We start from the raw sequence: 13,821 nt of genomic DNA on the forward strand, positions 1-13,821 counted from the left end.
TATTCCTGCATTTATTTTTAGGCATTTGTGGAAACACTTTTCAGTGTTCTTCCTGATGGCTTTTACCTTTGAACTATGCCCCTGTGGCCTAGTGGAGTATCTGCTCCTTCAGTGGATATCCAGAGGCATGTGCTGTGTGAGGCCAGGGAGCTCTGATCATTGCTCAGGGTGTGGTGAGAGTCCAGGGCGACACCCAATTTGGGTGGAGTAGATCTCCTGTATTGTCAGCAGGAGGGAACATATGAACACTTCAGCTGGCTTAATTACAGCCTCACCTCTCTTCCAATGAGATCAATGACCAGTGTTAGCCCACAGTGGCTACAACCTCCACCCACACAGGTGCATGAACCACACAAAAGATCTCTGTGGGCATGAACTGCACAAAGGATCTGTGTGGTCCTCAGTGTGAACATGGAATCTTCTGCAATGACCCACTCCAGGAAATCAGACAGCTCTGAGCCTCTGAAGCCAGACATGGTGATTGCCTAGGGACCCAGCTACACCCCATGCCCTATCATGCAGTTGCAGAATTTCCACAGTGATAATGTGCAAGGCTCCCACAGTCACAGGGCACAAAGAATCCACTCTCAGCTCCATCAGCCTGCCCCATCCACAGGAAGTGCAGAGGCATTCCCAGAGGCAGCTGGCTGTAGGTGCTCTGCCTTGGCAGTTTGAGCTCCAGAGCCTGTGATAGGGTAGGGGGGATGGGAACACGTCACAATCTTAAGTGGGTTCCCAGCCCCCTACTAACCCTCCAAAGGACCAGACTCATAGTCAGTGAGGAATCTGGATTTGTTCTTCTGATAAAATCCCCAAGTCACATGCCTGTATTAGAGCCATTGTAGCCTCTACTGGTGTTAAGATGGTTCTTTCTCCCTGCTGGTGACTGGGCACCTTTTTGGGATATGGGGAGAAAGAAATGTGCTTCTCGTTCACCAGGGAACTTGTCCCTGGCTAGGGCTCCAGGCTGGACTCAAAGTCAGTGTGGTCTATAAAGCTCTCCCTCAGGCAATATCATCAATGACATGGGCTTCCACAGTCTGCTCTCACCTCACTCTCAGCAGCTGATGTGTCCTCTAGCCCCCAGCTATGAGAGTCACTAGTGGTATTCCCACTCATTGTTGAGTGTTTGTAATATCCACAGTGCTCCAAGGCATCTCCTTTCTGTAGAATTTCCACTGTAAACTTCTCTCCAGTTCTCCCCTGGGAATGCACTTCCTCCACTTTTCTTCTATTATCTTCCCTTGGTCAAAATCAGCATATCTTTTCACTACTCAGCCATCTTTGAATCGCTTGAGACATCAACCTTCCATCCACTGACTTATTTCCCAAATGCCTACAACCGTTAGGTCTATGTGAAGGTAATGCCAGGAGAGTAGAATTCATTCAGAGTCTTCCTTATGGGTGTCAGGGACTCAAGTATTTGAGCCATCATCTGTTGCCTCTCAGGGTGTACAATAATAGGAAACTGGATTGGAAATGGAGCTGAGACTCAAACTCAGGCACTGCAATATGGGATGTGGGTGCTCCATGCAGCATCCTAAGATACAGCAAGCAATTGTCCTATAGAGTTCAATTTTTTTAAAAGATTACCAAGAAAAGATGAATATTGGAAATGCAATCTTAAATAACTTTGTAGGAAAAAAAGACGTTGAAAATATTCAGACAGCTATAAATCTGATATTTAGGTCTATTAACCAAAAGAACATGATTTATTGCCCAACCAGCACCTAAAATTATAGTAGAAGATACAGTTAATTCATTCATGGAAACTTAAAATTCAATACTGTAAACAGCTGCCAAATTTCCCTACTGCTAATTTGGGCCAATGATCATAAAACCTACCAACTGTGTTTTCTTTTGGTAGAAAATGCTGGAAAATAACAAAAAACTCAGAAAGAGAGAAACTTGAAGTTTTTACCTCTATGTATTAAAAAGCAGGATTGTAGGCAACACAAATCACCCAAATTGTAACACTAAAAGCTATCAAATATTCTCAAGAAAACAATAATCCTATAGCTTGAACTTTAGATTTGCAAAAAATTTGACATCATTTTCCAACAGACAGACACCACAGGTTATAGTATCGTTATTTTTTAGACTAACCTTCCGAACTTCAAGTAAAATTTCCTCCCATAAAAGAAGGAATAAATACCTGCTCAATAACTTAAAGAAAAATAAAGCAACAAACTTATCACATTCTAAATAGTTACCAAATAGATTTCCAAACTAAAACTCATAAAGCACAAAGGACATGCTTACTTTTATATATAAAGCAATCACATCTGTTTGACACAGCAATGACCCTCCTATACTATCCTTGCTCAGGTGCGCTGAAGGATGGAAGGGGGCACACAAGATGTATACACGCATGATATAAGAGAATCCCAGTAGTATACAGAGTTAGGGACAGAGAGGTGAGAAACAAAATCTAGGATTTTTCAAAAAATTTAAACCAAATCTTCAAACATATGAAATCATAAACTAATAACCTAGTGATTTATTTATATGAATGACAATCTGTCATTTCAGTAATTCTCAGGGATTGAATTAGACGGTTAGATCTCTTTTAAGAATGACCCAGCCGTTCCATTCCTGGGAATTTACCCACAGGACATGAAATCAGCATATGGAAGAATTACCTCTACCCCCATGTTTGCAGCAGCTCAATTCATATAGTTAAGTTGTCCATCAACTGATGACTGGGTAAGGAAAATGTGGCATACATATATATTTACATAAACATGATGGAATATTACTCAGCCATATGAAAAATGGACTCCTGTCTTTTACAACAAAACGGATGCAACTGGAGACCACTATGCTTAATGAAACAAATTCCCAAAAGATAAATACTATGTGTTTTCTATATGCAGCAGCTAGTACAGAGTATAAAAAAACTATACATGAGTGAAATTTACATATTGAGGTTTGATTACTGATTATAGCCCTTATCTATAATCCTGAGGAACAGTTTTTCTACTTCATAAAAAAATTATAAATACAACTATAGTAAATATTATCTCTTCAGACAGAGATAGAATTTTGCAAAACAAACTTTCTACTCTTTGCCCTAACCCACCTTTTATAAAAGCAGTGCATTATTTATTTATGAAAGAATAGGACAGGGAGTGATGAATCTATTCTCCATAATCTGTCTCCCGTGGTAAACGAAGAATCAGTAAGCAAATTCTACTTGAGACAAGGGAATTTTTTCTTTCTTTATCTTAATACTTAGTTGGATACAATTTTGAAAATTAAGAAACTAAACAGTAAGCTGTAATAAATAAATAAATATACATATATATATAAAAATATCACTGCTAAGGTAATTAAGAAATTTAACTCACCATTTTTTAGGTTTCGATAATGGTTTGTATTTGCTGTATTTTACCCGCCATTCAAGAACTTCTTTACAGCGCTGACACACTCCCTCATGAAGTTTTGCATTAATTCTCTTAAAAATAAATAGAAAAACAAATTGAGATTTTTCACTCATGAGCCTAAATGACAAATCCTATAAAAAGGCATATGAGAAACGTTAAGTTTTTAAGAAATAATAACAAAATTTAATCTGTATAACATTCTGAAGCACTGTGCATTTTTACATACACTATTCAGTTTGGTTCTTTACAAAGGCAATGGATCTTAACAGGGTGTAGTGCAGAATCATCTAGAAATTTCTTAACATCCTGGCAGGTATATATTGAGCAAGTCCCCCCCATTCACCCTGATATTTATGTTATTAACACTCAAGACTATACAGTGAAGACATGCGCATTTTATGACATAAATTATGCCTCAGCAAAAATGCAATAAAATGAATCCTAACTCCTATCTTAAAGACTACTATTTTAACAATACAAATCCTACCAGTGAGTTGGAATTAAACTGAGAAATCAGTCCTGAATTGTCCGCTGGCAGGGGGAGAGCAGAGACCATATAAGTTGAACAAGGACTGCCAGGGAGAAGCAGCTGGAAGCAAGAAAGCATTTATTTCATTACTCAATTTTATCCTCTTGTATTCTCATGTTAGGAAAAATACTTTAGAAAATTTCCCCTGCTAATATGGTATCTTCAAAACAGAAAACAAGTACATGCACGTGAATATCCTGGTGAAGAAAGGGCTTGAAGAGGGGAAAAAGTGTTTTTAATTTTCTTTTCAAAAGAAAGTTGAGAAAAGAGAAGGATAAAAAAATGTAAATGGTCATATATTCTTTTTAACAGTTTTAAATTCTGTAACATACCAATTTGAATCAGGATTTAGACTACCTATTTTCTCTGAGTACTCTGAGAATTGTCTACTTTGTTTTGGCTGTGGAAGCTTGGTCTTTGCCCATTGTTGGAATAATGAATAGAGGACATTTTAAATTTTCTTTGCTCCTTTTGTTTCTTTTTAAAAATTTCTCAGGGGAGAAAGAAACACATCACAAAGACACAGATTATTTGAAATGCTGTTGGTCAGTGAGTTAAAAGCATAATGTATACTCTAAATCATCTGAAATAAAGCACACCTTTTGAACAGTGTTGATACTATAAGTTCTATACAAAAAGAAAATAATTTGACAAAACACTTATTCAAAGACAAAATATTTCAAGGATATTTTCAAATACATAAATTAATCTGTGAATAAATTATGTTCGAGTTTAACTCTATCGTGAAAAATATATTCTGCTATCTATGAATTATGTATCGGTGCATTCCTTTCTTCCTGACAGAGACGCAGAGTCCTGGGGAAACCAATTGCTGAATGTCATTATCTCCCCTCTTGCCCTTGATCCACTAGCTTACCAGAAAGAAAATTTGTCTACACTCCAAATACTCTGCCCTGCAACCTCAGCCCTTTATTATCACAAACCAGGCTGGCTAAGAAACATGCAGAAATGGAGTTCACATTTCATCAATTGTTCTCATTGTTCTCTTTTGCTTACAAAATCTCACTGAAAGCAGTGACTTTTGTTTCCTTAATTCTAACAATAAGAGGAATGAGCTAATGACTTGGAACTATGATTACAATATGAATGTCACAGAAGCTTTCCAAAAGGAATATTCTTAGAATACAGACCATCTTATTACCTGCAGTTTTACTACTTTTAATACTTTGCGCTTGTTAATTAGGAGGCATTATTTGGTTTCTTGTTTGTTTCTGTGTCCAATTTCGGACTAGTTCATCTTGATTTACAAAGCTGTGCATAGTTAGGAAACTGGTTTCTTTAGGGTGGATCAACAGTAGAACAAAACAGGTCTTTGTGGGAACTTGTCCTGTGAGTGATGTGTGAAGCAGTATAAATGGAGATGTTGTACAGAGTTCACATGACTGACAGACACTACTGCAAATTTTAACTTGATTTTTATGTGTTAAGAAATGAATAAGGGTAAGACTTTGAATGAATAGTACTTAAAAACAGGTACAAAACAAAAGAAAAGGATACACCTTGTTTGACCATATTTGGTAAACTACAAGAAAATTCCAGAGATGTGAGCGCAGAAAGCTGAATCCTAGGTCTAGGAATCATTTCCCTGGAGCAAAGGAGACGAATCTTACCTCACTCACAACTACCTCAGTTTGGCAATTAATATTAATGTATCCCTCACTCTGGGAGATCTTAAGTTATTAAGGTTAAGATTTAAGTGTGCTCAAATATAAAATATAAAATCAAAACTTAGTTTTACAAATACAAAAGCCTCTCAGGATAATTTAGTTCAACAATGAAGTTTCCAGATTTTTAAAGGAGGACCAAAAAAAGAGACAAAAAACAAAAATATTTCAGTGGAAAATCCCACCAAACTTAGTAATCAGCTAAAGAAGAAACCACATATATTAAATGAATTTTTTAAGTTAGAATAAACGTAAAGCACATCAAAAAACACTCCTACTTTTGTATATAATGTCTTAGTCATCATTAATTCATGTACATATTTTAGCATGCTAGCCTGCTCCATGCCTTTTGCTGTCAGGTAATATGGTAAAGTCATATAACAATTTCAAAAAGAGACTGGTTGATTGATTGCAACTTCCAAGAAGGTAGCAAGAACAAACTATAAATATAACATTGGATCAAAGTGCTGATGCTAAAGAAGTGTTTTTTATTTAATGGACAGAAGATATATACTATAAGAGAAAGGAATTTGGATACCATTCGAAAGTGAGTAATGTAATTTTTCATTAGGCACATTTTTATCTTACTGAATTACATTTAAAAATATCTATTAAGTTTTCTAGAAATTTTCCCTTTTCCTAAATTTGGCTATAGGATATAGGATCCCTGGATTGCCAAACTTAAATGACTGACAATAACATGAAAACCAGGGCTAGCACTGTGATATAGCAGGTAAGGCCCCACCTACAGTGCCAGCATCTGATATGGGTGCTGGATCAAGTCCCAGCTGCTCCACTTCTCATCCAGCTTCCTGCTAATGCACCCAGGAAAGCAATGGGAGATGACTCAAGTGCTTGGGCCCCTGCACCCAGTGTGAGACCTGGAAAAAGCTCCTGGCTTTGGATCAGCCTAGATCCAGCCACTGAGGCTACTTGGGGAGTAAACCAGTAGATGGATGATCTCTCTATCTCTCCCCCCCTCTCTCTGTAACTCTGCCTTTCAAATAAATAAGTCTTTTAAAAAAACTCTCAAAAAAAAAAAGAGAAAACCTGTCATTTAGATTTTAACTTTCTTATAGTAAACTACATTATTTCAATTTCTTTTAATACCATTAGAACATTGTTGCACACAAAGTATCTTACAAAATAAATACAACCAAAAAACAGAGGAAGGAATCAGAATAACGGGAAAAATAAGGGCAGGCAGGAAAAATAAGAAAATGGTAAGGAACAGCTGGGAAGTGCACCTGCTAAAGCTTGCCTAAAAGTGAGATCTGAGCTTTTCAGCAGCATAACATAACTGGATATCTGTAACACACCAAAAACCCAGTTTCTCAAAGGCAACACAATTATTCTTGTTATTAAAATGCAAAGTTTCATCTTTCCCAAAGAACACCACGTGATATAGTAAGCAAAGTTCTCAAAAAACATCCCCACAACACAGAGCACTTCAAGCACTTTACAGAAATGCTTCTGTCTCAGTTCTCAATGTAGGCCAATGTTACAGTGCCCAGCAGAGTGGTTAAAAAAAAAAAAAAAAAAAAAGCTATTCCTAGGAATGCAGTGATCTGAAAGAATGCACTTCATATTAGAAGGCCATCTTCAAAAATACTCTCAACTGAGTTCTGAAAACATCGCTTGACCCCCAATCCAACTTTGGGGCCAGCACTATGGCACAGCCAGTTAAGACATTGCCTGCAGTGCCAGCATCCCATACAGGCTCCAGTTCCAGTCCCAGGTGTTCCACTTCCAATCCAGCTAATGCACCTGGGAAAGTGGTGGAAGATGGCCCAAATTCCTGGGAACCCCTTACCCACAGAGGAGACGGGGTAAAGCTCCTGGCTCTTGGCTTCAGCCTGTCCCAGCCCTGGTAACTGCACCCATTTGGGGAGTGATGGAAGATCTCTGTCTCTCCTTCTCTATAACTCAGCCTTTCAAATAAATAAATAAATAAATAAATATTTAAAAAACATTCCCCTCTATTATGAAAAATGTCAAACTTGCAGGGAAAAAGGTAAAGTAGTATAAATATATAGCTACAATCATTAAACTTTTACCCATCTGCTTTTTGTGGGGTAGGGACTACACTTAAGTCACTAACAAGACACTCTACCTCTTAAAACTCATACTGGAAATAGACTTCCTTCTACTTAATAATACTTCCCATACCCTGAAAATAAAGACTTTCTCCCATGTAACAATTCTGTTGCTATACCTCAAAACAATGAAAAGTAACTTCCTAATATCACTGAATGTAGCCAGTCTATATTGAAATTTTCTTTGAGCTATTTTTTCCCCTCAAAATCATAATCAAATCAGTATTTAGGCACTGTTAAGCTGTCATCTTTCTTTTGACCTAGCACTGTACCCTCAGCACGGCACCTTTTATGCCCTATTACATGGATGTTTTTGAAAATATCAATCAAGTTGTCTTAGAGAATATTCCACATCTCAGATTTATCTAATTGTTTTCTAATAGTGTAATTTAATTCATTGCTTTATCTCTTACATTTCCTCTAAAGTACATCCAGGTGAGGTATTCTTTGATTGGAATAGCTCTTAGGTACTGCTGTTGCTGCATACTTTTTATTATTGAAAGTCAGGAGGGACATAATACATACTTCTCCCTTGGTCAGCATTGTTAAATTTGACTGGTCACTTGCTTAAGGTGGTGACACAGATCTACTCAAATTATAAAGATCAGCAAACTCCAAAGAAGTCAATGTCAATATACCATTCCATAACATTCTATTTCATGGTTTTAGCATTCATCCATGATCCTTGATAGAAGCAATCATTTTACTAAAGGATGTAGAATGTTAACTTTAATTCTATTCTTTCTACAATAATTGAATAAAAGAACATAGATTAAGTCAGTTTTAAAAATACGTAAAGTAAAATTCACCCATTTTAGGTATGCAGTACTAAGAATCTGACAACCAAAATACACATTTCAATCACTCTGTGAAGCTCCCTCATGTCTATGGTTGCAATCCCACCTATGATGTCTCCCTTAGATCAATTTTAAGTTTTCTCCTGTAGTGTTGGTTTTTTGTTGTTGTTGTTGTTGTTAAGATTTACTTATTTACTTGAAAGGCAGGATGACAGAGAGAGGGAGCAATGGAGGAGGAGAGAGGCAGTCCAAGAGAAAGAAGTATCATCCATTAGCTGGCACACTTCCAAATGGCCAGGCCTGGGAACCTAGGACTCCATCTGGATCTCCCACGTAAAGTGGCAGTTTTTTTGGAAGTTCAGTAATTTTAGATTTATTATTTAGTCTATAATCCATTTTGAGTGCATTTGTGTATTGGTAAAGAATCCTGGTAGAGACTTTTTCAAAATTTTACAAAATGTCCAAATGTTCCCATACCATTGAATTGATTATGTATCTTTGTCAAAAATGAAGTATGTATGGGTCTATTTCTGGACTCAATATTCTGTTACATTGGTCTACAGGTCTACTCTTTCACTGACATCACCTTGTTTCAATCACAGTAGCTTTATGGTAGGTTCTTAAATCAGTACGTGAGTTCTCTAAATGTGATCTTTTTCCAAATTGTTCAGCTGTTCCAATTTCTTTTTTTTCTGTATAAATTTTTGAGTCTATTTACTGATTCCAACAAAAAAAATCTGCTCTAATTTTGATTAGGATTACACTGAAATTATCAATCATCTCCGGGGAGAATTAACAATTTAACAATATTGATTCTTCCAAACCACACTTGGGTTCAAGTCCCAGCTGTTTACAAACCCATTCCATTCCTAGGATAAAATCCCACTTAGTTGTGATGCACTTTTCTTTTTATTTACTGGAAAGTCCAGTATGTTAATATTTTATTGAGGACTTCTTGTCTATGTTCATGAGGAATACTGGTCCAAAACTATTTGGGTTTTTTTTTTTTTTTTGCTAATAATGTCTTACTGTGGCATCTAGCTCAGTGGATAGAAAATTCACATACAAGTGTTAGAAGAACTTAAAATAGAAAATTTTATAATTGGAAGACTTACTAGAGCATTAAAAAAAATCTTGTATAATGAGCTCAAATCCATATTTTAATGTTTCTAAGTACAGTGAGTTTTTCTTACACACACACATGCACACAATCTAAGAAGTTAAGCTCAATTTCTCATATTGTAGCTATCCTGCTGACTTGATCATGTTTCCAAGAAGACTTTTAGGAGTCAATTTTACAGGTAGACAAACATGAGTGGAGGGGTCACTGCTGTGGCGCAGTGGGTTAATCCTCAGCCTGTGGTGCTGGCATCCCATATGGGCGCTGGTTCGAGTCCTGGCTATTCCACTTCCCATTCAGCTCTCTGCTGTGGCCTGGGAAAGCAGTAGAAGACGGCCCAAGTGCTTAGGCCCCCACACCCGAGTGGGAGACACGGAGGAGGTTCCTGGCTCCTGGCTTTGGATCGGCACAGCTCCAGCCATTGGTGGCCGATTAGGGAGTGAACCAGCAGATGGAGGACCTTTCTCTCTCTCTCCCTCTCAATATCTGCAAATCTATCTCTCGGGTAAATCAATAAAATCTTTAAAAAACTTAAAAAAAAAAAAAAAGTGGGGCAGAGGAGAAGACAACATTCAAACTTCACATGGGAATTTCTTTCAGAGGCAGGTGGCTAGCCTAGCAGTTAAGATGCTGGTTAAGGCACATGCATCCTGTTAACAGAGTACTTGGGTTCAATGCCCAGGTCCAGCTCCTGAGTCCAGCTTTCTGTAACACAAACCCCAGGAGCAACAGTGATGGCTCAAGTATTGGGTTCTCTGCTTTCCAGAAACAGGCTGCAGAAACATGCTTTGGCCCAGATGTTGCAGAAAATGTGGGAACTGAACTAGCAGAAGGAAGTTTTCTCTGTTTCTCTCTCAAATAAATAAAAATCGAAGAAAAAATCTCCTTCATATTCTGTCCAGTTATCTATAAATAATCTGCCTACTGCTTGGTTTTGCAACTAGTTCTGCCACTTAACATGCATTTTTACTATGTATTACCAATGGTATATGACATTAAAAGATTAATAATTTCTTTTTGTATACAAAAATAACTATATTGTTAACACATTTAAAACAATGTTATAGCGAGCCGGCATTGTGGCACAGTAGGATAAGCTTCCGCCTTTGCCACTAACATCCCATACGGGCACTGGTTCAAGTCCCTGCTACTCTTCTTCCAATACAGCTCTCTTCTATGGCCTGGGAAAGCAGTGGAAGATGGCTCAAGCACTTGGGTCCCTGTACCCACTGGAAGAAGCTCCAGGCTCCTGGCTTCGGTTCAGCCACCTCCGGCCATTGACGCCATTTGGGGAGTGAACCTGCGGATGCAAGATCTTTCTCTTTGTCTCTCCCTCTCTCTGTCTGTAACTCTCTCAAATAAATAAACAGTTTTTTTAAAATGTTACATGTAACATAAAATGTATAAAACAATGTACATATATTCATATTATATAAATTTTATAAAATCACGCATGAAGAAAAAAATGACAATTCTCATCACTCCAAAATTCTACACTTTCCAGAATTTCAAGCATATACATATGTGTGTAAAAATTTTGGTTTTTTTCTGTAGATGTTGTTTTATAACTTTTAATCATAATTTTTCATATTTCTATATATATTTAAAGCATGTTTATGTTAGCTGCACTATTGTCTCTGACTTAATATATCATTTGCATACTTAACCTACTTCCTACTTGACAATATGATTATTTCCAATATTTTAAAAAAATTTTTTTCTAATTTTGAAAAACGCATTGGTTATAAATATCAATAAATTTCTAATGACCTTGCAAATTCTCATATTTTATTTATAGGTAACTAATTATGGTTCCAATTAAAAAGGGAATTTTAGAGGCTGGCATTGTGGCACAGAGAGTTAAGCTGCTGCCTGCAACACCAACATCCCATATGAGCTCCAGTTTGAGTCTTGTTCCATTTCTGATCCAGTTCTCTGCTAATTCACCTGGGAAGGAAGCAGAAGATGGCCAAGGGCTTGAGCCACTGCCACTCACGTGTGAGAACCAGTTGAAGTTCTTACCACTCATCAGGCTTTGGCTTGTCCCAGTCCTAGTCATTACAGCCATTTGGGGAGTGAGCCAACAGATGGAAGAAAGATGTTTCTCTCTCACTCTCTCTCTCTCTCTCTCTCTCCCCCCCCACCCCCCATCTTCTGTAACTCTGCCTTTAAATATACAAGTAAAATGTTTTTTAAAAAGGAATTTTATCAGATGTAAACACTCATAGTAAAAAAAAAAAAAAATAGCAGTCCCTTTCACCAGTCAGGCACATACTACTCTTATGTTGTTTCACCAGTTTACATCTATGAACAAAACAAAAGTTCATATCCTTGCTTTAACTGCCAATCTACAACCACAGACATAATTATAGAAATGATCACTAATACTTACACACATTTATATTACCATTATACAAAAGTTCAAGGGGCCGGCGCCGTGGCTCACTTGGTTAATACTCCACCTGCAGCACCAGCATCCCATATGTGCGCTGAGTTCTGGTCCCGGTTGCTCCTCTTCCAGTCCAGCTCTCTGCTGTGGCCCGGGAGGGCAGTGGAGGATGGCCCAAGTGCTTGGGCCCTGCATTGCATGGGAGACCAGGAGGAAGCACCTGGCTGCTGGCTTCGGATCAGTGCAGCTCCAGCCATGGTGGCCATTTGGGGTGTGAACCGACGGAGGGAAGAACTTTCTCTCTGTCTCTCGCTCTCACTGTCTAACTCTATCTGTCAAAAAAAAAAAAAAAAGTTCAAAATATGTGCACATTGCTCAAGTCAACTGAGTTGTATTAAAACAAGAATGACTGAATTTATAAGGAGTGCACATAATTATATGGATATTGAAGCAAATGTCTCCTGTGTCATCTGAAAAATTTGTTTTGCTTTTTGACCCTGGCAGTCAAGATATATCTGAATTTGTTACTGAATTTTATCATTTTTATGTGTTCTATTATTCACAAAATGAGCTAGTCATATAAATAGCCCAGAAATACTTTTGAAATGAGTTATAGTAGTTTCATTGTCTCAAATGAAAAATGTAAAATCGAAGTCAGTATAGGTTTCCCTCTTTTTAAACTACATTTGTTCAATATAGCTAATTAGAGATTAGCTGTCAACACAAGAATTTTAAAAAAATTTCAGCCCATCTCTTCCAAGCAAAATATAAACTTAGTGTTCTAATACATATACATACACACTTAGATCAAAAACAAATATTTGGCCGGCGCCGTGGCTCAATAGGCTAATCCTCCACCTTGCGGCGCCGGCACACCGGGTTCTAGTCCCGGTTGGGGCGCCGGATTCTGTCCCGGTTGCCCCTCTTCCAGGCCAGCTCTCTGCTATGGCCAGGGAGTGCAGTGGAGGATGGCCCAGGTGCTTGGGCCCTGCACCCCATGGGAGACCAGGAAAAGCACCTGGATCCTGGCTCCTGCCATCGGATCAGCGCGGTGCGCCGGCTGCAGCGGCGGCCATTGGAGGGTGAACCAACGGCAAAAGGAAGACCTTTCTCTCTCTGTCTCTCTCTCTCACTGTCCACTCTGCCTGTCAAAAATAAAAAAAAAAAAAAAAAAAAAAAAAACAAATATTTGGTTTTTTTAATACGTAAAACATTAAAAGATACCTAAGGCATAATGTGAGGTATATCTACACTGTGAAATAAAATAATTTTCTTCCCTGTAGTCCATCTTCCTCCCATTCATTCTAAACTAATCACAAGTCTTTAAGACACCAATAACTGCAAGAAGTGAAAATATATGCTAGAAATACTCAAAATGCCCCTCTTGTCCAACTACTTACAACATAAGCTTTTTCTAGTTAAGAAATAGTATCTGATTCCCTCCTCCCACTTTCCTTGTCACTGCTGAAATCTTTAACAAACAACATCTGCAAAAATAAACAATCGCATTTTCATCCAAAGGCTGAATACAAAATGAGTTTTGATCATCCTGAACAGAAGACTATTCTCTCAATCAGTAAGTAGAAACTATCAGTTGCTAGTATACAGACAGGATCTATCTATAAACTACCTACAGATACGTTCCAGCAGACAAGCAAACTGCCCGGATTTTCATGGACACTTAAACAGTCACACCTGCCTGCAGGCAGAAACATGCTGAGGAAATACCTCCTTCTGGCAGGGGAGGAAACCTTTATTAAGTCAATTTTACTTTCCAAAGTATATTTTACTTAATTTTTTTCTTGACTTTACTTACTTT

The 13,821-nt window shown here is 37.8% G+C and overlaps 1 protein-coding gene across 10 annotated transcripts in view; it reads right to left on the reverse strand.

The window, feature by feature from the left end:
* Positions 1 to 13,821, reverse strand: part of C1H9orf85 (chromosome 1 C9orf85 homolog) — a 67,582-nt gene that overhangs the window by 21,298 nt on the left and 32,463 nt on the right. For 2 of the 10 annotated variants that reach the window (XR_011379530.1, XM_002708205.5), the window contains exon 2: positions 3,351 to 3,457. Coding sequence is in view for 9 of the 10 variants with exons in the window: in XM_002708205.5 (XP_002708251.1) it covers positions 3,351 to 3,457 (107 nt within the window). In the remaining variant the exon portion in view is untranslated. Of the gene's footprint in view, positions 1 to 3,350; positions 3,458 to 3,873; positions 3,976 to 12,020; positions 12,335 to 13,821 lie in introns of all 10 variants that reach the window. The other 8 variants (XM_070050793.1, XM_051858769.2, XM_051858765.2 and 5 more) reach the window with 8 other exon arrangements.

Source organism: Oryctolagus cuniculus, chromosome 1 (assembly GCF_964237555.1).
Source record: "Oryctolagus cuniculus chromosome 1, mOryCun1.1, whole genome shotgun sequence".
Taxonomy (NCBI): domain Eukaryota; kingdom Metazoa; phylum Chordata; class Mammalia; order Lagomorpha; family Leporidae; genus Oryctolagus; species Oryctolagus cuniculus.